Source organism: Kogia breviceps, chromosome 3 (genome assembly GCF_026419965.1).
Source record: "Kogia breviceps isolate mKogBre1 chromosome 3, mKogBre1 haplotype 1, whole genome shotgun sequence".
Classification (NCBI taxonomy): Eukaryota; Metazoa; Chordata; class Mammalia; order Artiodactyla; family Physeteridae; genus Kogia; species Kogia breviceps.
This window is the reverse complement of record NC_081312.1, coordinates 178,685,130-178,710,590: the sequence shown is the minus strand read 5'-3', so window position 1 is coordinate 178,710,590 and position 25,461 is coordinate 178,685,130. Positions and strand designations below refer to the sequence as shown.

Genomic DNA, 25,461 nt, shown 5'->3' with positions numbered 1-25,461 from the left:
TTCCAGTTTGTATCCTATGCAGACTCCAAGGCTCCACCACAGTCCTACACCCACTAGGAAGCCTTTCCTGACTTCTGCAGTCCATTAGCATATTTTCTCTAAGTTGTAAGTACATGATCCTTTTCCATAGATTCTGTCTGTATTCTAATTTCCTATTATCCCCTCAGTTATAAGAAAATACACTTCATCTTTGTACTTCAACTGTAAGCTCCTGGAAGGCAGGGACAGTGTCCTTCACTTCTTTTATCAGGACAGCACTGTGTGCACATGGAGGGCTCCCTGAGTCCTTATTGACTATAAAAAGTGGCGTAGGAGGAAGAGCTCCTAGGATGAGGCATACATTTTAAATTACGTCCAACTGTATGCAGGATCTGTCCACATATTTCACCACTGGCGTTTGTAAGTATAACATTGATCTTTTAGGTTCGTTGCTGCAAATACCTAACCAGGAATGTAGATGTCAGGGAAGCTTTAGACTTATGTTAGATATTCATAGTCAGCAACTCAGTTCAATATGGGAACTATGCCTTCCAGAACAGTTGTGTTCATTTTAAATGAAGGATAGATTCAAATAGAATGGTGCTATAAACATGTGACTTTTGAATATCAACACTTACCTAATCATTGCTTTGCAATGAGGTTTTAATCCTCGAAGTACTCAATGTGAAAAATCAACATGGTTCCCCATCAGGACCAATTATTTGTTATTACGAAAGCCAAAGCCAAAGCCAGACTTGACCTTCATGTTCATTTCACCTTCACCTCACATCCCGAACCTAATTTCCTCACCTAAAAATGAATGTGGATGATGATTCCAACATGGAGATTTTCTGATTCGAGATGAACACGTTCTTACATCCCTTTCTGCTCCTTCCTTATTCCACAAGGAGGTAATGTAAAGAGGAATGTTCCTGTTGGGTTGATCCTCTTTCACCCAAAAGATTAACGATGTATGCAGGGCATCAGGCTCATCCCAGGGAATAAATATAAAAAAGAATTTAAATATTTCAAGACTGGGATCAAGTTCTGAAAATGGATCTACTAGAATATTTTAGCCTAAGGACATGAAATGTGTCACTTTGTGCTGTGAGGCATGGCAAGTGAGCGTGCTCCTGGGAAGAGAAATCCCAGATTAGAAAAGGAATTCCCAATCCATGTGTCTGCAGGAATTTAAGGGAAAAAAATCACATAACTGTTCCTTAGTTTTATTTGTGCAATAAGTCACGCTTGCTCTTTAGCACTGATAAAACAATGATAATGCTTTACTCAGTGAATTAAATTCTGATTTCATTTTCATAGGCAATCCAAGTAAGAATACATAGGAATGGGATTAATTATTAAGGACATTCAACACAAATTTTTGAAATAAATGCAGATCAGAGGTCAAAAGACTGGTGGTAACAGCCATCATCCCAAACAGATTTTGGCAGAAAGTAAGATCGAAACCCCCCCAGTTCCTAAAGCTAGCTGGGTTGGCAGAAGTCACAGCCATCTAAATACATATGGCTTTTGGTTGCTTCCAGAAAATGCTGACGAACTAAAATTAGCAGGAACATGGAACATCTACTTCATTGCATAATCACTGATTGCAAATTAAGAAGGAAAATAAGATTCTGACTATTCTGATGAGTATATAGCATTTTAATTTTTTTCTAGACTCTTTTTTTGGGGGTCACATTCTTGGTTTTGCTGAATAAAGAAAGCCAGTTAGGAAAAAAGGGGCTGCATGTTGAAGAATTCACTGAAGGCTCAATCAACAAGAGCTCTTTGGGGATGCCTTAAGAGTTTTAGGGTACCATTTCATCCTTTGTGCCATTAGCTTTTTCAATCCTTTAGAAAATAATAACCGGGGAACTCTTCCATAATTTAAATCCACATTTCCTCCAAAGAGGGCTCAGATTAAAACATCATGAAATAATGTCACAAAGATATCACAGAAATGTATTTCTCACTATGTTTTACAAAACCTCTTTGTTTTTACATCTTGGAAGGTTGAGAGAAATTTTGAAAAATCGAAAAGCAGAATAACCATAAATAAGATATCTGAAAACATTAAAATCTCACCAATTAAATTTCCCATTACATTTAATAACACAGGCTTTAAAAAAGTCATTTTATATATGAGGCCAATCTACTTCTTTACCCATGTACTTTTTGTAATACTTTCTATAAACTTTTATTATTGTTTATTAGTATTTTTTATTGAGGTATAGTTGATTTATAATATTATATGTTTCAGTGATTCACAATTTTTAAAGGTTATACTCCATTTATAGTTATTATAAAACATTGGCTCTATTCCCTGTGCTGTACAATATATCCTTGTAGCTTATTTATTTTATACGTAGTGGTTAGTACTTCTTACTTCCCTACCCCTATCTTGTCTCTCCTTACCAGTGTGCTTTAAAATCCACTGTTGACCTTCTGAAAGGCCATCAGTCAGTATAGGACTATAAAAGCTGATAGATGAGATGCAGATAATGATCAAATATAATAAAAATTAAAATTCAAGAAGATGATGAAGAAGAAAAAGAACCAGAAATACAAGAGGTGACCAGCACAGTAGGTCCCCTACACACGAACGAGTGCCATTCCGAGAGCGCGTTCGTAAGTCCAGTTTGTTCGTAAGTCCGGCAAGGTTGGCCTAGGTCCCCAACTAACACACTCAGCTATACGGTACTGTATTGTAATAGGTTGATAATACTTTTCATACAAATAATACATAAAAAACAAACACAAAAAAATAAAGAAAACATGTTTAATCTTACAGTACAGTACCTTGAAAGGTATAGTAGTACCGCACAACAGCTGGCACACAGGGGCTGGCGCTGAGTGCACAGGCAGGAAGAGTTACTGTCTGGAGGAGGGAGAGGAGGTGGGCGATGGCAGAGCTGAAGGATCGTCAGCAAGAGGAGACGGGGGGCAAGGTGCAATTTCACTCACACCTGACGTTGATGGAATGCACGTTCGCACCTTTGAAAGTTCACAACTTGAAGGTTCGTATGTAGGGGGCTTACTGTATGCCGCCTGGGACTCTTGTCTGATGAACACCTGTAGGACATCTCCTCGCCTCCTGCCTTGGTCTAATGCGTCTGTATGTGGTCCTGTCCCCATGGAGGTCCTGTCCCCATGGTGCCCCAGGCCTTCTGTGTCCACTTTGCCTCAGGGACAGTGGGCTATCTGCGCACTCAGTCCTGACTGGACCAGAAAACGCACCAACCAGATTCTCGTCTTTCCCGCCCTCAAGAAGCTGTGGCGGGGCTCGTTTTAGCGATAACCATTTGCTACCTATATATCTGTCTTCAAGCCAAAGTGTGCACTGGGCAGATGTCTGTGACCCACTAGTAGGTATCCTAAGCGTGTTTCCCTTCCTTATCCTGGAATATGCAAATGGCACGCTAGTTCAACAAACATTTTTGGGTGCCTTTTGTATGCTGAGCCCTGTACCAGGCAAGAGGCCACGAAGAGAAATTCCGCTGCCTCATTAGGTCCGGAATGTAACTTCTCTTGTGGCCCAGAAGACTCCACATTTCCTCCCATTCTGGGTCTGTGTCAGTACCGACCAAGAGAGCTTCATGGAACGACACAGATGGTTTCTGTCTGCACAACCTGATATATTAGTCCCGAGTCACAAGTTAAAATGTGTCTAACGTGACTGAGAAGTGAATTTTGAGTTGAATTTAATTTTAACTGATTTAGATTTAAATAACTGCATGTAGCTATTCTACCATATCGGACAGTGCAGATGATTTATTTCACCTTAGCGCTTTTCCCTCTGGGAGAGTGTGTGTGTGTGTGTGTGTGTGTGTGTGTGTGTGTGTGTGTGTGTGTGTAGATTTTTTACTGGTCCCTGGACATTGTGTTTTAAGGGTTTTGCACTTAGTAAGAAACTTTTCTGAAACTCTGAAAAACTACTGACACAAGCGAACAAAAGTTAACCTTAATATTTTATGTGTTCTAATATTTTCATTTCTCATTCGGAATCGCTCAATTGACTAAGGCCGGGGATGGATTTCTCCTAAAGACACGCACGTCTGTCGTAAGGATGACATGCGCGTGAAAGGTCCATTACATACGCCGAGGTACGGATCAGAGGAGCCCGCGCGTCCTTACCTTAGAGAGGCGGCTCATTCTCTCTTCCGTGTTGTCCAGAACACGCAAACTCGGAGGTACATACCAGAAGCAGACGTTTGTGTGCTGAGGCTACGACAAGGAAAGTAAGATTCACACTCAGCCCAAACTGGCAAGTTTGAAAATTCCAAGGACATTTCAAATCTATTCTGCAGCTTCTGGATACTATCCTCCTTTTTACATTTGTAATCACCTTTGGGGTGCCTGATTTTCACACCATTATACAGAGTTATTTTTTGTGAGTTTGATTTTTACCCTCTCACCCCTGCTTCTCCTTTGTAATGGTCCCACTTACCTGGACAGCACATTCTTAACATCAAAAAATACTAGTGATGAGAATTGGAATGGACTAAACTTTGGAGGACTGTAGAAATCAGAATACATACCTTTCCATCAAACACCATTTCATAACCTTCTCGGTTTTTGATGATATTGTACAAATACTCCGCCAGCTCCAAACACTTATCAATATGTGCTTCAAACCCGGTGGTCCCCTAAGTGAGAGAAGAAGAAGAAAGCTTAGCAGGCTGAGAAAGGTGAGCGAGCTCTCAGGTGAGATGCGGGGACGAATCTCTCTGGACACTGGTGGCCTTTCTGCCCCTTCGGTCTCAGCTCTGCGCCAGCACTTTCCTGACATAAGACTGTGTTACTAGAGGCTTTTCTGGCAATTATTTCTCCTTTAATGCTCTCCCCGGAAGGTGCTTTTGTTCCCTTTCATCATCGCCCGCTCTCCGTGGCACAATCTCTTTCTTTCTGAGCCTCCATTCCCCAGGCAATTATTTTGATTACTCGAGGGGAAAATTTGCCTCTGCTGCTCAGAGGAGTAATTATGGAAGTCATTAATGACCGGAGGGCTGGCTATTCTCTTCTTGTGGATAAGAAGCATCATCAGAGACACACCCCACCCCCAGGATGCCTGCTTTGTCCCTGCCCATCAGGTAAATTTGTCATTTCCAGGCCCCACTTTTGTTCACCAGTGTACCCCCCATTACAGAACAAACAGGGTAGGTGCTCAATGAATATCTGTTGGGCGAACGAATGACAGTCTCTCAAGGGGCACACAGATGCTTTGTTAGCCCGTCATTTTGCAAAGCTTATTAGGTTTCTCCTTTGGGGATAAACGGCTCATCTGTCTGTAATGGGTGAACGTTGTCACAGAGGTCTTTTAGTCTCCAGCTCTTGGAAGCCCAGGATCTGGACTTGGGAAAAAACAACACAACAGCCTTGGACTGGAGCTATTTAACCGAAAACAGGACACACTAGGGAATTACTCGTCAACACGGCTTTACTCCAACTCCTTTGGTATGTGTGGCGTGCTCAGGGGAAGCTTAGAGAAACAGCTAATGCTCATCCCAGGAACTCAGAACAGGCCTACCAGTGACTAACCCAACCTGGCATCTAGAGGAAGCAATTGTAACACAGATAAGATGGGCCCACTCTCCTGTTAACAAAGTCTCATCGTCCCAGCTAAAGGGGGATCTGGCAGAGCCAGTGACTTGTAACCTCCGACACGTGTTTAAGAACAAGCTACATTAAAGAGGTCTGCTGGGTTCAGAAATTCATTTCTTTGGAGACCGCCACCCTCGCTGGCTGGTTCCTGTTGACTCCAAGGACCCAGCTGATGTCTAAACGTTCAGGCCAGCACCCCCGCGCCCCGTGAGTCTGTGAGTGCCAAGGATTTAGGATTGGTTTGGGCCGACCTGGCGGTTTGGGTCCACTTGGGATGGACCTTAGGTAAGAGGGAGGGGCGTCTATTGTTCTCCAGACCGGATCCTTTGGCGCAGCCTAGAGTTGGATTTCATCTCACGTGGACCTGATCCAGGATATGTCCAGGGCCAGTGTGACTCTGACCTTGTCCAGCCGTACGGCCTTGGCTAACCGCTCCGGTCACACGGGATGGACGGCGCCTGTCTGATTTCCCACACACAGACACGTAGCAAAGTGAAACGAACGCTCTGAAAATGAGTGTGATTGTATCGCAAAGCGAGTGGGGTTACCACGGACGGGAAGGGAGTCCTCCAGCCTTTGCCAGTCTGGGACCTCACTCTGGAGATGCTCAGGAGTGATCTGACTGCTCCCCTCACATGAAGGCTAAAGAGGTACAGGGGGAGTGACACAGAACTCTGATGGGCCCTCAGAAGCCTGGGGCTCCTCCTTTCACATGGGGTCCTTATGGGAATAAGATCTATATTTGGTTTTCCAGGTTTTGCAGGTTTCCAGGAGATTCTCCAAAATCCATGCGTTGATCAAATGCTTGTTGAACCATTATATACCACACAGCTCTTCTTAGGAAAATGAGAAAGACACATATAAAACCTTATCGGGCATCAGAGCGCCGCGACCTGAGTCACTGTGACGGAAGCTGAAGCTTCAGAGGAGCACTTGTGGGTGGAAGGCAGGACCCCAGCGTCAGGCTGCACTGAAGGAGCTTTGGGAGAAAGATGTCTTCTCTTATCCCTCACGCCCCCACACCCAGGATGGGTTTCGATGCACCCACTCGGGCCCCCTCACTTCTCATCTGGACGGCAGCACCCTAATTTTCCTTTAGTCAACTGAGACTCCCTACTAGCTCAAACCACGCCCTCTAGCCCCTGCCTGACCCTCCTCCTGGGATGTCCTTTTCCCAGCTCTGCTGGTCAAAATCCTAGTTATTCTACCATCCTGTTCATGACCCATCTCGAAGACCACCTCTTGATAAATCGTTCTTGGCTTCCAAACTAGGACTGAACTCTCCATTCTTTAACTCTTCAAGGTGTGTCTGTGTTTCCTTTATAACCAGTTGTGTTCTGTCTCTTGTGATGGTCATTGGAGCACTTCTCTCTCCTGCCTGGAGAACTGAAGTCCCCCGGTCCCATTCAGTACCAGGCGCAGTAAAAGATGCTCAGTATCCACTTATTAAAATAAATCAAGATTTTAGAGAGAAAGGGAACATTCCGTCACTCAGCAAAGAGTGCCAGACATCCATTTCCCTTTAATAGTTTTCTCCTGTTATTTTTTTCCCTCAGCCATTTGCCAACCCCTCTGTTATCTACATTTTAATTACAGAGGCCAATCATAGAAAACTATAAGGAAATCTGCCAATTTTCATAATCTTATACAAACACGAAGATTTACGGTAAAAACTCAATAGTTACATGTTAAGCCATCTCTGCAGGCCTAAAAAAAGGGATTCCTTTTAAGGTTTTTTGTTTTTTTTTTAATGTCTACCCGTGAGTTTTAACCACTGAGGAAATCTGTCAAGATGAAAAATAATCAAGTCCTAGGATTCTCTAATGAATCCTAATGATGCATCTAATGAAATACCCAATAAGAACAGAGTCGAGGGCGGACACAGTGTCTTTGCCAGTGCAAGGCTTACAAATCATACCACCATCCAGAACACCTCCTAGCATCCCACATCAGGAGGCTCAATATTTTTTTTTTTTTTGGCATTAATCTGCTCCAATCAAATTGTCTTGGATTTAACATGATGGCCGTCTTCAGTGCATTTAGCTCCGTTTTTCTATCAACAGGTGAAAGAATTGTAATTTATACTTAGGTCAATATTTTTCACGTGGTTTATCTTACTAAGGAGAAGATGTGGATTCACTGGAACACTGTATTCTCCAGGTGTATCTGATAACAGAGGGTTTGCTGATTAATGCCACATTCCTCCTCTTCCTCCTCGTTACAGCAAGTCCCCTAGAAACGAACGAGTTCTGTTCCGAGAGCGCGTTCATAAGTCCAGTTTGTCCACAAGTCCAACAAAGTTAGCCTAGGTACCCAGCTAACTCAATCGGCTATTTGGTGCTGTACTGTAAAAGGTTTATAATACTTTTCACAAGTAATACACAAGAAACAAACACAGAAAATAGTACTGTACACTAAAGTACACAAAAGCACAACCCCTTGTAGAGGATGCACGCACGTGACAATGTACGCCAGGCACGTGAACTAACTTACGTGATTGGACGTGTGAATGCACGTCAGCATCTTTGAAAGTTTGCAACTTGAAGGTTCGTATGTGGAGGACTTGCTGTGCTGCTTTGGCAGATGCAAAATAGGATGGCATGGCCAATTCTCTTATGGCTCTCCTTAGGGGCGGGTACTTCTCCTGCCCTGTCTGGTATTACCACAGAGTTAGGGGTGCTGGATGGTAATTACCCTCACCCTTGATGTGGATTGTAGGGCTGAGCTTAGTACTTTAATAATTATTATCACTTCATGTTTTAAAAATGCAGCTTTAAGTCGAAAGACAATGGATGTTTTTGCCATTTAACTGTCTAGACACTTAAGGGTTTGTGTAAGGAATTAAAAAAATATGTGTCCATGTCTTCTAAGTAACTCAAATTCTCACTTGTAATTCTTCACTGTCATCTATTTCTGCATTTTAAGCATAAATAATGTGTTGACTTTCACTAATTACAAAGAGTTATCAGTGTGTCTTCAGTTTTGTTCACACCTTATATATGAATGTTAGAGAATGAATTATTCCTTTACACAAACGTGATGTACATGAATTACTTTAAAATATTTTAAATTCTGGATGATGATACTGTATAATATTAAACTATTTTACAATGCAAACAAAAAATGTGTCCATAAGTTACGTAGCCACTGTGATTTTTTTCTTTCTCTCTCTCTCTTTTGATCCCCTCTTCTGGTGCCTGTATTTCAGCCCTTTAGAAACTGGATCCTTTGCCTTTATTTCAAGCTTCATTTGGTCCTGCTGTTTAATTCACACCTGATGTCCTCGGAGGAGCGGTTTCTCTGAGAGCCAGCGGGCTGCACCACACTGGCAGGGAGGTTTCCAGTGGAAAAGCGGCAGCACAAACCGATGAACAGTGTCAGAAACGTGTTTGTATAAATACAGCTAATGATCATCATTTTAATAAAAACACCAGGGGAACAAGAGATAAAAAGAGTGATACTGGACAATGTTCAGAGACCAAGCTTTCTTCAACGTACTGGCTGATGTTTACCTTTGTCATTTTACAATTCCCACCAATCAGTGAAATGAGAAACCTGCTCGTTTTAAAACAGCCTGAGAGTACACCAATAATCTACGTTCTCGACTGATTTATTTTTGCCAAATGAAAGTGTTATTGCCTACAGGATGAGTCTTGTCTTGGGCAGTGGAGACCAGATATCTATCCTTGTCAGGCTCTCAACTTTCAAAAGAGGAAAGGGAAGGGGTCCCCTGCCCCGCTCAAGTGATTTGACCTCACTCATCACCCACCTTTATGGGGCAGTAACTCACCTTGGGCCTCACTCCAGGTAGCTAGTTGCCTGATCCTTAGCAATACTTAGAGAAAACTCAACCGGGGCAAATACCATTGTGGAGGCTTGTTTGAAGACCATGTAGTCTAGCCATCCCCAGAAACCATCTAAGAGATATTTGTGCATTAAGCAAAAGGCATATGTCCATATCATAGTTTTTAAGACAGTCTTTCTAGTTAAACTGCCCTTTTCCAGGATGGGTTTAAAGAAGATCCCATAAAACAGTTGTTGACTGCATTGTTTCACTCCCAAGCCCCCTCTTTTTCTTGTTAGCCATCTGCCTCTCTGAACTGTTTGGGTCGATTCAGTTTGCTTTGAACAATTTTATAAACACCAGTATATGGACTGGGTGATGTGGACGTGGTCCATACCTCTTTACACAGACCTGAGGAAGGACCCATTCGGTGGTCTCATCCAGCAGACCAAGTTATTTGCTGTTCCTATGGTGCTGAACCTGTTACCTCTTTGTGTAGGCTACTTAGAAAGCTGAGAGCCAAATTTGTGGACCATTTCCCAAACACACAGGACCTCGGGGCATGCCAGCTTCCCTCTCATCTCTCCCTTTGTCAGGTTTCTCTCACGTACTCTTTTAGCAGTTGGATTTTTCTAGCAGTTGGGTTTTTCCAGTGTCCCCGCTGGCTCTGGCCATTGCCTCCTGTGGGAGATTAATGAAACCAGGTGGAAAGTCACTGATTTGTGACATGTAAGTTAGGAATCTGGCCAAAATGAAAAATAGAATCTTTGACCCTTCCAGCCTGCTTACATTTAACCGCACACATATGCTCTTTGAAAGCTATAATTAGGTCCGGCCAGTGGTGCACACCATTAGTTACAGAGTTCCATTTCTGAAAGAGGGGTGATCATCTACCATTAAATTCTGAGGTAAATAGAGAAACCGAACCAAAAGAGGTCACTAGGTAGTTCCAGAGTTTTTGAAAAAAGCTTTATAACTAGAGATTACCATGTGAAATGGCAAAAATAAACTATCGTGCTGGGTTTTTTCTTTTTCCTTTTTATTCTCCAAACAAAAAGACTGCATTTAACCTGCCCAAAGGATCAATCACTGGGTAAAAATCAAGAGTTGGGACAAGAACAACAGTGAAACACTTCTTAGGAATCCAGAGGTTCTGCCGTATAAAGCAACATGTATTGGTTTTCTAGATGAGTGAGCATTAGAAGCAATTAGGTTTCAAAGAAAGAAAACACTCAATGGGTTTTCTTGTCCGTGTAGATAACTAGATCTAGGATTCAAGAAACTTAATCTTGGGTAAATAATTTTCAATTTGCAAAACAATTTTTAACATGTCATAATAAGGGTCACCAGATATAATGTCTGTTTTTAGTCGACATTCAGCCGATCCCAGCGTGCTCACCTTTGCTCTCCACATTAGCCAGAGTTTAAAAACATCAACGTGACGTCCGCACTGTAAGGCCTTATCTCCAGTGTCGTAGGACAGGTCGTAGTGTTTATCTTGCTGAAAGAGGTAGGAGGCATGCATCTGGTTGCAACTCTGCATCAATCCCTAGAAGAGAAGAGAAAACTTAGGAAACTCTACTGACTTTATTAGGTATTCTATTAGATTTACATTGTGATGGAAATTATTAAGAAAAAAAAAATAAAAGAAAGAGGCACTGAATATCCTGGAGAAAGAATCAGATGAGAAAAAAAAATGAGGCCAATATCTCGACAGGATGAGCTGTTGTGATAGGTCAAGTCTATAGGATAAATGGCTAAGGGTCAGCTGTTACCAGAGGTTAAAAAGAGGGCATATATGTACTTTTACTCTCCTTTTTAAGAGAAGGCATTTATCTTTTTTAAAATTTGTTGATTATTTTACTTAACCTTTACAATACCCTTTATTGTGGCGGGTTATTAATAATTCCCATCTTACAGATGAGACTGAATCTCAAAAACCTTATGTAAGCTGCTCTGTAAATTACACCTAGAAACGGAACAGTTGGGATGTAAATCCAGGTCAGGCGAATTTCAGTGAGAAGGCATTTATTTTTTAAAAAATCAGAGTATAATGTTCATTGGGAGAATATCCTGATGTTCTGGTTTTGTTGTAAGCAAACTATTTTGGAAACTCTTTGGTTTTGTAAAATATTACTGGTGTGATTCTTCTACTGTTTTGTTCATATTTAGTTCAAGTACTTTATCATCTAGCTATAAGGGTTTGAGTTCTTTACGGATATCATAGTTTTTAAGACAGTTCATTGCTATCGTTTTTATAAGCTAAAATCTAAAAAAATAAAGACATTGCTACTCTGCGGTCTTCAACAGGGAATCTTTCAGATGTCACCCTCCTCTCTCAAGAGTGGTTAAAGGTTGAGCACTGTGTTTTCATACTCATTTGTTAATGGTAGTTACAGTAGAAAGTTTCATTGTCAATTACCATTAATTTGCCCTTGCACCACGAGCTTACTACGAAAAATGGGTGGCAGAGTGACTGAACTATTCCAAAGACCAGTGAATGAATCATGCTCTCTGACTAAACCAGCACCGTTAGTCTCCTCACCACATTGCAATTTGCCTCGCACCACAGGAAGCCTTTGACGCTTCGGTTACCCACACTGTGATTGTGGTTTTACAGAAACTTTGGCATTTACTTTTTTCTTTCGTGACTCACGACAAGAGAAGAAAAGACTGAACTGTGATCACTTCGTTGAAGTTAGAAGTGAGAGCCCTTTTTACAAGTTCTCCAAACTAAAACAGAATGCAACTAAAATTTGATCTAGGTCCTGAAAGACCAGACTGAGTGTCCAGATGGTAGACAAAAGAACTGGGCTCAGTCTTGTAGTTTGGCCTTCTTGTTCAGTGGAATTCATTAAGTAATTTTTTTCTTGAGACTAGTAGAAATTCAATACAATGTAATTGTAATAGAGCGGTAGAATGACATTGAATTGGACTCGAAGACCAATGAGACTGAAAATTGCAATTGGTGCGTCTATTTTGTTTCACGGTCACAGAAACTTAGCACCATTTCCCCCCAGCCATGCAAGCTCATGCTTAGGTGCCATCAGTCCTAAGGGAGACCACTCGGGGAGTGCAGAATGATGAACAGACCAGACCAGCTTCTACTGGGATAGGAAAAGCAACGCAAAGCACGTGACCTCTAGAAGGTGGGACAGCACCAGCCTCATTGTACAAAAGGATAAGTAAAAGTCACATAAAGGGGAGACAGTGTCTGATTCTGAGCCATTATATCCTAAACTATTTAAAATACGTGAATAGCTGCTGGCTGTAAAACCGTTGCCATCCGCTGGTCAAGTAAACTTTGGAAACTATCATAAATACCTTCTTTTTAGATATTTATAATATGTATCAGCAACTGAAGGCTCTGATATGCCCTGAAGTAATGACACTTGTTTTTAACTCTTTAAGCTAATATATCCCAAGCTTTTTGAAAACCGAGAACTCTCTTAACACAGAGTACTTAACACCATCTTATAGCATTCCTTCCTCTCCCCTTTTTTTTCTGGCTACACCACAAGGCGTGGGGGAATCTTAGTTCCCCGAACAGGGATCCAGCCCGCGCCCCCTGCAGTGGAAGCGCCCAGTCTTAACCGCTGGGCCGCCAGGGAAGTCCCTATCCCTTCCCCTTCTATCTCTCTGTCCTCTTACTAATACGCGTTTGCGCAATGTTCATTCAGTCACCTCCCCGGATGCTGAGTTTATTCCTGCATAAGTAATTCATTACCGGTCGGGCAGCTGAATTTTTAGAAAAGGGTTCCTTTCATTGATCCCAAGTCAGACCTCAAATCATGGTAATTCTGATTTTACCGTCAAAGCTGTACCATCCAGTGGCAATAACCCAGCTCCCCGAAGCGTCAAGCAAAAATGAATCTCTCCCACTTGAGTCATTTATGCTGCAAAGGCTGCCTTCCTCTCAGCCCTTGAAATTAAATTTTTTTTAGATGAAACATCTTCAGTCCCTTCAACCACCTCTCTTCCATGTTAATTAATGCTCCTCACTGTTCGAGCTCTAGCTTGATGGGGTTCCCTGTGCGATTTGACACTAACCTAAGCAAACCACTCCAGGTGTGGTTTAACCAAAGGACAGTGGGGGACTGCCACCTCCCTCGTCCTGAAGCTGCACCTCTTTTATCCCATTACTATTTTTTGAATGGTATTTCTCTCTTGACCCACCGTTGACCCCGCAGAGTACAACCTAATGTCCTCCCCCTTTTTCACAAGTACAACAATTTAGCCATTCATGGAACACGCCTGTCTCGTCTCGTCAAAATACAACCACCCTACATTTGGACAGAAAAGCAGGACCTTACGATTATCCTGATTAACAATCTCCCCTTTCTGTGGATGCGGCTCGCCGTTCCAGCCCGTAAAATCATGCTGCTTTTGTCACTACACACGTTCACTCCACACAACCCCACCTACGACCGGGCCACGAGTCAGGAAAGACATACCTCTTCTCTAACCAGGAGAGCAGAGCACTGCAAAGGGACGCCCATCATCTTATGAGGATTCCAGGTCACAGAGTTGGCCCTAAAGGAAAGAAATCACGTTAAGAGGGCGGCACCCGTGACGGCCACAGAGGACCCTCGATGGGCAACAGACCGCAAGGTTCTTGGCACCGTTGCTCAGACTCCAGCGTGACATTAGTTTACAAAACGAGGAGTGGACTCTTCAATCTACAACTGTTTTTTTTTTTTTTTTTTTGCGGTACGCGGACCTCTCACTGCTGTGGCCTCTCCCGTCGCGGAGCACAGGCTCCGGACGCACAGGCGCAGCGGCCACGACTCACGGGCCCAGCCGCTCCGCGGCACGTGGGATCCTCCCGGACCGGGGCACGAACCCGCGTCCCCTGCATCGGCAGGCGGACTCTCAACCACTGCGCCACCAGGGAAGCCCCTACAGCTGCTTCTTTGTCTGCAGAGACAGGAGGTGCGGGCTAGTATCTCCCTTCAGCCTCCATGGTGGTCTGAGAACCTCTCTGAGTGAATGGGGTCATCCAGTCCAGGGCCCTCCTGCGGTCACCACGGAGCAGGGCACGAGGCAGGGGCCCTCGTGTGCCTCCAGTGTCCCTGCTTCTGACGCAACGGCCCTGCCCTGGAGCTCAGAGCAATGGCTCATTCCACAGCCGGACTTTGTTCTTTTCCCAACCTAGTTCCTCCTTCCTTCCCACTCAGTCAATTACCAAATGTCTCAAGTGTGTCCTTTCGTAACAGCTTCTAGCTCATCTCCTGCTTCCATCTCTTGTCTCATCCAGAGATGTCCTCCTGGACCACGGGGAGATGAGCTACGGCCCCCCGAGCAGCTTTCAATCTATTTTGTCCCAACATACTTGATAAATAGAATGCTCTCCCATCAGTAATAGCGATTCTCAGCTCAGGGCTTTATGCCATTTGAAAAGCCTAAACCAGAGTCCTGGTACACAGTCCTTTAATAATAATAATAATTATTATTATTATTATTTTAATCTGGACATATTGTCTCAACTGATGCTTGGTTTCCATTTCATCCTCCACCCGGTACCACAGTTATTTTCTAGCTCTGTTTACAGGCCTCTCCTCTTTCCTTTTGCCTCTGGCCTAAATTCCAAACTGCGGGGTGTGGCTCACGGCGTCCACACAGGCGACCCAGGCCACGGGGCCAGTCCTGAGTCCTGTCAGTTTGCCGTGTACCACTTTCCGTCACACCAGAGCATGTTTTGTTCTCGGAAAATTCTGTTCTCCTGCTCCTGGGTCTCCTGTGCTATTTCCTCTTCCTAGAATGGCATCGCCCGTTGCTTCACTCGGTTAAACCCCACTTGTTCTTTAAGGCTGACCAAGTATTGTCTCTGCAGCCTTCTTCACCTCCCCCTGTGCTCTTCCAACCCCTTCCTCCTCCAGCTCCCGGGAAAGCAGCTGCCCACGTCACAGGAGTCTCTGCGCGTGTCTTCTGAGAGACGGAGACGCCCTGAGGAAGAGCCTCAGGAACGCGACCTCGGCGTAAACAGACGCGCGGGAGGAAGGAAGGCGGCAGGACCCCCCGTGGCAGCTGTCTCCAGGGCGCTGCGTGCGGCTGGCCCTCTCCTGGCTGAGCAACAGACCGGGGCTCCCCCTGCTCCTGGCACTGAAGGTGTGAGAACCCTGGCAAGAAATGAGACGCTGGGAAAGACCCCATTCATCTAGCTGATGAATGGCGGCCATCGCTGGCCAGTCGGAGAACAAATTACTGGCCTGGGGATCTTATCTGAATGGATGAACGGTCCAGCTCGTTGCCTGGTCTTTCTTCAGCTTTGACACTGGCTGCCAGATGTGTTGGAATCAGGGAAAGAAGCGAAGGCAGTTCGTGGCCAGATGGCTACACCCCTGCATGGTGGACTTAAAGACTTCAGGAATAATAATTTTTTAAAAAAACTGATATTGAAAAGCTCCTTCTAGGAAAACTTCTCCTTGCTCTTTAGAATGACCCCGGAGTCAAGAAACCTGGGCTCTGAGCTGTAGGAAAATAGTGGTTAAGGGACGGGAGCTCGAGTTTGTATTCAGCTTCTATCACTTCCTAGCTGTGTGACCTTAAGCAGGTTACTTAACCTCTCTGTGCCTTCATTTCCTTGTTTCTAAAAGGAGAAAAATAGTAAATTGTTTGGGTAAAGGGCTTGTAACTGTGTCCAGCACACAGTAAACATCACATAAGGCTGGCTCTTGCTATTGATTTCAACTCTATCATTCGCGAGCTTTGTGACACTGGACACACATACAGTGTCATTCTGTACATTCTATAACGTTCTACAGCTAGATGCCTGATCCTGATGAAATGCAGCTTTCTCACTAATGGCACCTGATGGAGAAGAAGACAGCTGCTCTCCTCGGCCCTGACTGAGGGCGTTTATTTCTCTGCAGCGGCCCGTTTGTCTTGCTAGACTAGAAGCTGCCAAGACTCACACCGACCGGTCACTGAATTCCCTCAGAGGGGCTGCCTCATAAAGGTGCAAAAAGATGACAGAGTGATGCAGAGACAGGGCATTGTTTTACCGGAGAAACGCTAGCAATTTGGGAAAAACAGCCTCGGGTTCATTTCACAATGTTTCGCCGTGGGATTCAGCGCTCTGTGATTTTCCGTAAGTTGGAGAGAGCCGAGCCCCCAGGGCCGTTTTGAGACATATCCCAGTGCTCTCATGGGCACCTCAAACTCAGAAGATCCCAAGTGAACTCGTTAACTTGCTCCCTCCTCATCCTTGAGATCTCTCCTCTCTCCTCGCACCAGTTTCCTCCCAAGCGTCCAGCTCCCAGACCTTAGTGTTTTGGTTTCATTCTCTTTTTTTCCCTCTACTGGTATCACCCCTTGCAGTTTTTTTTTTTTAAATTCTGTATAAAGCACTTTATTCTGTAGTACTTTGGTGCAAGATTTTGTGTGTGTGTGTGTATGAGAATCATTTGGAAAATTGTTAGTATTCACACGCTAACTACATTTATTATGTATTTACTATTGACAGGCACTGCTCTAATTGATTCAGATGGATTAATTTATCTAATCCATACAACAGTAACCCTGTGAGGTACATACTGTTATGGTGCCAGTTTTAAAGATGGAGAGACGCCTTGCCCAAGGGTACACAACCAGCAAGTGGGGTTCAAGCCACTGCCTGTCTACACAGGGTCCTTGCTCTAACCATGACCTAATGCCACAGGTATTCACTCAAAACCCTGCAGAGTCTGCAAATGTTTCCTTGGGATGTGACTGGTATATGCATATTGAAAACGCCCCCCCACCCCGCGCGGTTTTGATACACTCCCAGGATGACGGTGATAGACTCTTTTTTTTTTTTTTTTTTTTTTGCGGTACGCGGGCCTCTCACTTTTGTGGCCTCTCCTCTAATAACCCTGGTTAGAACGAATGATCCGTCTCTTGAGCCTTTAACTCCTCTGCCTTGAATTGTATTCCACGGTTGACTGCAGTCTCCCTACTAGATCCTAAACCCTTTGAAGACAGGCTTCGTGCCGTGTTTGACTTTGTGCCTTGTGATGCGGCTTTGCCTATGACAGATGTCCGGTAACCGAGTTTCAGGAGGGGGAGTGAGAGTAGTAATTGGCGATTCGGCAGAATCTGTGCTGGAACCTTCAGCTTGGCCAGAAAGTCTGGAGAGTGGCCCACAACGGGCTCTTCCAGGTACACAGCAGCCTGCCGCCAGGAGGGATTCAAGAAGGGTCCCTTACAGTGCCCAGAACATGCTCTGGAGTGCCAAGGCTCCTGGCACCGTCTCAGCCACAGCATCCCTAAATAGCTCGACACTGTCTTCAGGGAAGAAAGGTGCTTTCTGAGAACTGGGTTGCTTCTCGAAGGGGATGCCAGGCAGGGCTCCGGGTGCTTGGGCCATTCTGCTATGAGGACGGTACTCTGGGATCCCTGTGACTACGGGTCCACCTCTGGATTTGGGGACAGGAACCGACCACAGATTTCCTCCACTTTAGAGAGAGTCCTAGTGCTTGGAGAAATGTAACATCTCAAGTGAGGCAAATTCCTTTCCTAAACGTGTGTCCGTGCACATTATGGCCGGGGGTGTCCCGTGGCCTTACAATCTTATTCACCAAAGAAAGTGTGCCCGTTGCTGATGAGTCACTGAGATGGATTCTCTCAGATCAATGGATGGCTGAGGGGGTTCGGCTCACACCCCCCGACCAAGGATAGAGCTCGTGCCCCCTGCAGTGGAAGCTTGGAATCCTAACCACTGGACCGCCAGGGAAGCCCGGACAGTCCCTCGCTTTTTGTTCTTGTTGTTTGTTTGTTTGTTTTAAGAAGATGTTGGGGGTAGGAGCTTATTAATGTATTTATTTTTGCTGCGTTGGGGCTTCGTTTCTGCGCGAGGGCTCTCTCCAGTTGTGGCGAGCAGGGGCCACTCTTCATCGCGGTGTGCGGGCCTCTCACTGCCGTGGCCTCTCTTGTTGCGGAGCACAGGCTCCGGACGCGCAGGCTCAGTAGTTGTGGCCCACGGGCTTAGTTGCTCCGCGGCATGCGGGATCCTCCCAGACCAGGGCTGGAACCCGTGTCCCCTGCATTGGCAGGCAGATTCTCAACCGCTGCGCCACCAGGGAAGCCCAGTCCCTCGTTTTTAAAAAAGACTTCCTGTTTGGCTATTCCACTTAGTAGGTTTACTTACAACACAGTTTCAAGAATTGTGGCAATTAGAGAGGACGCTATGTCCCATGACGAATGTTCTAAGCTTTGCTCTCCAAAGTCTTTAGTCTTTAGTACAAAAGCACATGGGTGTCTATCTTTCCAAGGCCCAGGGTAGGTGAGATAGCGAGCTTTCAGGTAATCCTTGGTCGAGGGTGCTCCAGGGCTGGCCACCAGCACTTGGAGTCACAGCTGGTGGGAAAGGGACAGGAACAGCCTCTCACTTTTTGGGCTGCTCAATTTAAAGGGACTCAAAGACGAGAAGGTTCTGTGTCCAGGCCACTCCTCTCGATAGCGCGTCAGCTGAATTCTTGTTGTGATCCTCTGAACAGGCACCTTCTGAACGGTTCTCTCTTCTTCATCGTCTCTCACTGTTTAGCTCACTGCCTCGTCCTTAAGCTTCTGGTTTCAGGCGGATCTTCAGGAAAAAAGGAATTCAGCCCAATGGACCGGAAGCAGAGACCTAACGCCGCCTCCCTCTGGGAAGGGGCCGTGCCTGTCCTCCTCCCTCATACCTGAACCGGCACCTGCAGTCAGAGGGCAGGCAGCAGACTCAGAGACACAGCCCTGCCGACCGGGGCCTGGGCTGGCCTGTCCAGCCTTCCTTCCGCCAATGCGGCAGACTTTGCCTCGGCCTTCCTTCCGCACCCAGGGCTTCTCTACACGTGGGTGGGCCTGGATGTCACACAGCACACCCTGCCATTCATTCTGGCCGGCTGCCCTGCCTGCCCAGTGCTCCCAGACGCTTCTGAGCGCCACCAGCCTCTCTTCTAGCCTTGGGACAGAACTGGTGCCAAGATGTCCAGAGGCAGAGCCAGTGGAGAGCATCTGGCTACTGGGTGGGGCACAGGGGACAACGGGCAGCGCTGGGTGAATCCAGGCTTTGTCAGCTGCCCGGAGTGTCAGAGCTCACCACTGTCCGTGACCTGCCATGCTGTGATGGGAGAACCAGGAACTCTCAGCTCCCTGTGCACGTGGCCAGAACTAAAGGCTGAGGCTGATGCTGCATTCTGTAATTCTTTTCCTTTTTCCTTTGGCCCTGGGTAGGCTTTACGCTAATCAAAAATTATTTCCTTTGTATTTTGCAGGCTTTTCTCCACGGTCTACTGCTTAGTCTCTGAAGAAAAGGTGCTTTGCAGCATCAAACAGAGCTACACCAGAAAAATTATTATGGGGATGAAACTATCAGACGATGTTATCACAAACAGGTTTCACTTTGAGTAAAGGGGCCATGTTAAACCCCAAACTCCTCTTTCAATGCTGATAAATTACAATGTGCTTATTTGCTTCACAAAATTATTTATTGGTTTCTTTAAAGCAGTGGATATTATCCTCTCATGAACCATGAAAGCTATATATCTCCCTAGAAAACAGTGGGCGGCCTGCAGTTTTAAACAGTTTTGGTAGTTGGTTCAGAGATTCCAGGAAGGTCATTCCTGAGTCCTCTGGCCAACCATGGAGGCCAGTTAGGAATCTCTATGTTTGAGAAACATTCCACTTGGCTCACTTGGTATGGGATTTCATTTCTTCACTGTCTACACATAATATCCATGCATACATGAGCACATAGGCACACAGGCATTGCACAGAATGGGCTCATCTGTACACCAACAGTTCTTGGAAATTGGGTGTAATTTGCTTTTCACATTCAGGTTTCACACTTTAGGTTGTTAACAAGAAAAACGTGTGTACCTCTCCACGCCGCACAGTTTCCACTTGTGTTTCCGGGACATCAGCAATCCTCCACCCCAAGCTGCCTGGAAAAGGGAGAGCATACAAAAAAAAAAAAAAAAAAAAAAGGCAGTGTTTTTAATTGCCTGGATTTCTAGAGTTTGGTGTCTTCTGGAACAGCAAGCATTGCATAGGGTGAAAGGTACAGCCTCAACCCCAGGTAACTTGGAGACTGGCCACTAGACTTCCAAGGGTTAAACTGGGGGACTATTCTAAGGCCTCAGGCTCCACCGCAGATTTCTATGGATGTAAGGAGCCAAACGTCTCCTCGGTCTGCACGAGAAGGAGAGAGATCCTCCCCCGACCCATCACCACCACTCAGTCTTAGTGAAGCTCATAACCTCGGAGCCAGAAACCCTAGTATCTCCACAGTTAAGAGTAGATAAGATGGGCTGGGACCCTTTAAACTGCTTTCAAGTTGCAAGGAAAACTCTTTTTGACAAGTCTGCATGATTCCAGGGGGAGGAGACAGCTTCACAAGCCTATTTTACTGATGTGTAATTTTGGATAAGATAAACCAAAAGCCAAAACAAAACTCAGCCAATAGTTGAGCAATAAAGACTGTGCCCCTTTAAAAATTTGTACTCAAGTTGGAAGATTTGAGTTGGTGTAATGATCTCCTTCAAAGACAGGATGTAAAGATGGAGATTCATTGGAAAATGTTAACATTCTTTGGGTGTAAAAATAATCCTGGGATAATTTTAAAGAAAAAAACGGGGTATAATTGCATTCTTTTCTCTGTTGTAATTTCAGTCCTTTTACACTTTGAAAAATTGTCCAATTTTCCAAATGTGTAATATTTTAAGATTTTTTTCCAGTTTAATTATAGAATTATAAACAGTAAGGATAATGAGTGGTAAATTTGATATGTTTCAAAGAAAGCTAATACAACTGGTTAAAAGATCTCCTACTTCTATTTTAAGTAGGAATTCTGGAGGACAGCCTACTACATCTGCTGGCTCGGGACACACATTGCTGCTTTTAAGGCTATCAGGATAATCCTCTTCCTGAATCAGCTAGTGAGGTTTCATAGGCTCTCCAGTTCCAAGACCCAGGTCACTGATGGTACTTGGGTCTGTCAACCTTTTCTCAGTGTCTTCATGTGTGAAATAAAGGGGTCTCTGGTAGACTAAAGAACAACTCACACTGTGAATCAGGGAAGGAAAAGAAGACTGGAAACTGAGATGCAGGGTAACTCTGGGGCAATGGACATTTACCTAACTTAGCCTCTGCAGGTTTTCTGCTCATTAAGGAAGAGGAATTAATTTGGTCTGAATGCTTACTGTAAAGCCAAAATGATCTACTCAAAACAGTCTACTCTATGACATAAGCCTCTTGCACCAGAATGTAAATCAACTTATGCTTCCTTCGTCAAGAAAGTCTCATAATGGAAAACACATCAGCTGAACCAAGCATTGTGCTTAGAGATGATTTGGCACTGATTCCTTATCTCATGGTGGGTCCTAAACAGTCTGCAGAGAGCAGCTGATCTTGGAGCCACACTTGGAGTCATACCAGTCTAAACTCTAATCCCTTTAATCTGTCCTTCTAAAAGTTGACACTTTTTTTCATTTAGAAATGTCTTGATGGGTGCGTCTCCATTATTTTTTGGGGGTGACTAACCCTGCGGTCAAAACATCTCATATATAGTTTACCTTACTAGCTGACCAAGATAAAAAACTGGAAATTTAGATTCATATTTCCTAGCAAGTTGTCAAGTCCTCTTTCCTCTTTGATTATACTAGTCTCTGACTTGAGCTGAATTTTTTCATCCATTGGATTTCCTACAAAAATGCAACTCCTATTTACTCTTTGGATCATTCTCATAGGGAAGTAAGCTTTGCATGTGTGTGACTGTGTGTGTGTGTGTGTGTGTGTGTGTACATAGGCCATATTCCTCCTTGGACATGATGGTCCAATGAATTGAGAACTGAGTGCCTAGCTCAGGTCCTGGTCATAGAAATGAGAATATTATCCTGTTGGGAAAGTGAAGGCATAAATCAGCCTCAGACTGCTTCCAGCAAATGTTATGTGCTGTGTGAGTTGTGTACTACTTTGTCTCTGCAATTTTTAAAAGCTTAACTATCACCATCCATCCTGAAAATAAACTCCTAAAGTAAAAAAATAGAGAGTACATTTCATTCCATGAGCTCCAGGTGAAAAACGTGCAAGGACATTTTAGTGGCAGTGCCTACGGGATACTTACATCCACATGCATCCAGATCTTATACTTTTGGCAAATGTCAGCAACAGCTAACAGGGGGTCGAATGCTCCATATACTGTGGTCCCAGCCGTGGCACTCACAAGGAAAGGGACAAATCCCTGCGCAAATGAGAGAGCCCCAAATAATGTAAAATGGGGGGGGGTCAAAGGATTCTTTTAAAAAGCTGATTTAAAAAAACAGTGGACACTCCCCTCCTATCATACACGAACAGTGGACACTCCCCTCCTATCATACACGAACAGTGGACACTCCCCTCCTATCATACACGCCTGCATCTTTGGAACCATCAGGAGGGCTAACAACGCCCTGGAGCCTAGTAGGAATGATGTCCCTTTTCCAGGGTCTAGGCTCTCCAGGCCATTCTGTTGGCCCTGCCGGTTGCCTTACGAGAACAGACATTCTGGTTCTCAGAAGCGGCTACACTGGACTCAGAGGTGAGTAAGCTTAGTGGTGCCCACAAACCATTGATATATTCCAGGGAGACTTTCTGCCCTTCCCTACCCCACCCCCACTTACTTTTCTAATCTTCCTTTTTCATAACAGGGCCTCTGAACGTAATAAATCTTCCAGACTGAGAGGTCAAGAGGACAAAGGGAAGAACTCTGACCAACCCATTATTCCTATTTGGAGTCTTAGAGGAGAGGATTCACTGGGGGCTAAACAGTAAGCCATGACTTCTATCTGTCTAAGGTGGCTCAGTCTGTCTGGCCGTGGCTAAATGAAAATTGAGAGAAATAATAGGCCACTGCTGAAAGATGGCCGAAGAATGCCGCCTCAAATTCATGATGGAACCTGACGTTACAGAGTCAGTCTTTAGGTGGCAGCAAAGGTTTGTGTGACTAGAAGTGGTTCCAGTACCAGAACAAGGGAAAAGGCTGTGGCTGCCACTTTGAAGGAGGGAAAAGGGCGTATGAAAATTCATAATTATTCCTGAGATCCTAATAGTACAATTCGTGTGTTGTACCATTGAACTAGGAACTGTAGATTAGAACTACTAAAAGCTCTGGCCTGTGAACCATCCAGGGATGTAAATGACTTCCTAGAGCTTTGTAGGAATTTTTAGCAGGTCTTCAGAAATGGTCACTTCAAAAAAAAAAAAAAAGACTGAATTGCTTCCTGAAAAATAAGGCGTTTGAAGGGCCAACACATCAGCATGGGTCTAGGCAGGAAATATTGGCCCTTTTCAAATAACCACACACAGTAACTCCCATATGCTGAATTAGCTTCCTGGGATTTTGCGCTTGTGAATACAGTCTTTCCAATGTGTCTGTTTAATGCCAATCCTCATCACGTGGGAAGAAAAATCCTTTGGAAACTGTTACAGTATCACTGTGTATGGTATTTATTCAGTAACTTATACTTTTTGAAAGCAGAGCCTATCACTCAGAGAAATAAGTAATGACAATGCAAAATTCCATATTCTCTTTTAAAAATAAAAATGTGTTCTCTACTGGACGGAAACAGAAATACATACCGTCAGCTTGTTATGGGCTGGATAAAGCTCCCTTCAAAAACTTACTTTTTGTTTGGCTTCAAGGATCCTTCTTTCAAGATCAGATGGGATCATTTTCCCCCTGAAAGGAAAATAAGTATATCAAGTTTGCTTTGAATAATTTCCTTTGTTGTCTTTACAAGGAGCCACAGGAGGGCAGAAGTCCAACCTTAAATCACTGATAGTAATAATGATCAGTTAGAACAACTCCTCGGGTGTTTCCAGAAAGAAAAGCATTTCCTCCCTGAATGATGCTGGACTGTAATTTCTGACACGTTTAGGAGATGCCCGACCTCACTGTCCACATGTCTCTCCACTCTGCACAGAGCCTGCTTTTTAGGTCATTTCTTAATTTGATTAAAACAAGCCTGCTCTGGAGCAAGACTTTTGGCAATGAAAGCAGAGTTCAGAAAAAGATTTGCATTCCCAATCTTCCAATGAATGGACCTACAATTTCACACAGAGATGAAACGCCAAGAAGAGAAAATCCGCTCTGAATCATTTGCATGAAAATATTGTCAAAAGCTACCTAATTACATTCCAAGGGCTAAAAGCACAAAGCAGGCCAAGAACTCATGGACTCAAATGTCAAACAGGCAGACAGGCATCGGAGAAAGAAACATCCTTTCATCTCTAAAATGTTTCTTTCCTAAAATAGAAACACAGATAGTACTTTGCTTACTATAAAACCTCACTATTATAATAATCAAAGGAGTTGATTTCTACAAGAAGTTAGATGTGGCTAGATGTGTGAGCTTAGTCAAGTTACTGAATTTCCCTGTGCATATTATTATGATCCCTGGAACACAGTGATAATAATATTACTTATGGAGTTATGAGGATTAAATGAGTTAATAGATGCAAAAAAATTTTTTAAAGCGCTTGGCATATGGGAAGTATTCCATAAATGTTAGCTTTTATTGTAGAGATTGTCATTATGCGTTATGACATTCCTACCCCAAGATTTTGGGAAAAAAAACCAGGCAAAAGACCGAAGAGCTGCACGTTACTGGAGGCTGTGAACTATTCTTTAAACCAAAATAGCTCTCTTGACATTGCTAAACTGGCTAAACTTTTCACATCTGGGCCATTGATCTAGGTTTGTAAAAGACAATTTGGAAAAATAAATGATGGGGAGGCGTTTGTCACAATAAATGGTTGGGGAGGCTACTGGCATTTAGGTGACAGTAAGTGAGGTTTGGGAATGTGTCACTAGCTCCATAGTCATTTGTGGTGGTCCTTGTGATTTTAGGTGGATACAGATTTAGACACAGAGCAAGCATTTGGGCTACTCCATTAGAGCTTCTAGTGTGGTCTCACTTAAGCTTTACCTATTGAAATATGTTGTCTTATTATAAACTACTTCTCTAATCTTGCTCCTTTTTAAAAAAAATTATATTATTTATTTATTTTTGGCTGTGTTGGGTCTTTGTTGCTGTGCAGGCTTTCTCTAGTTGTGGTGAGCGGAGGCTACTCTTTGTTGCGGTGCGTGGGCTTCTCATTTC

The 25,461-nt window shown here is 44.1% G+C and overlaps 1 protein-coding gene across 1 annotated transcript in view; it reads right to left on the bottom strand.

Moving 5' to 3' along the window:
* Window positions 1-25,461, bottom strand: part of GAD2 (glutamate decarboxylase 2) — a 68,215-nt gene that overhangs the window by 4,790 nt on the left and 37,964 nt on the right. Inside the window, exons 10-16 of the mRNA XM_059056409.2 lie at window positions 23,984-24,038; window positions 22,446-22,562; window positions 20,201-20,265; window positions 13,819-13,897; window positions 10,764-10,913; window positions 4,518-4,625; window positions 4,114-4,203 (exon numbers count right to left, since the gene is read on the bottom strand). Coding sequence (XP_058912392.1) covers window positions 4,114-4,203; window positions 4,518-4,625; window positions 10,764-10,913; window positions 13,819-13,897; window positions 20,201-20,265; window positions 22,446-22,562; window positions 23,984-24,038 — 664 coding nt within the window. The remainder of the gene's footprint in view (window positions 1-4,113; window positions 4,204-4,517; window positions 4,626-10,763; window positions 10,914-13,818; window positions 13,898-20,200; window positions 20,266-22,445; window positions 22,563-23,983; window positions 24,039-25,461) is intronic.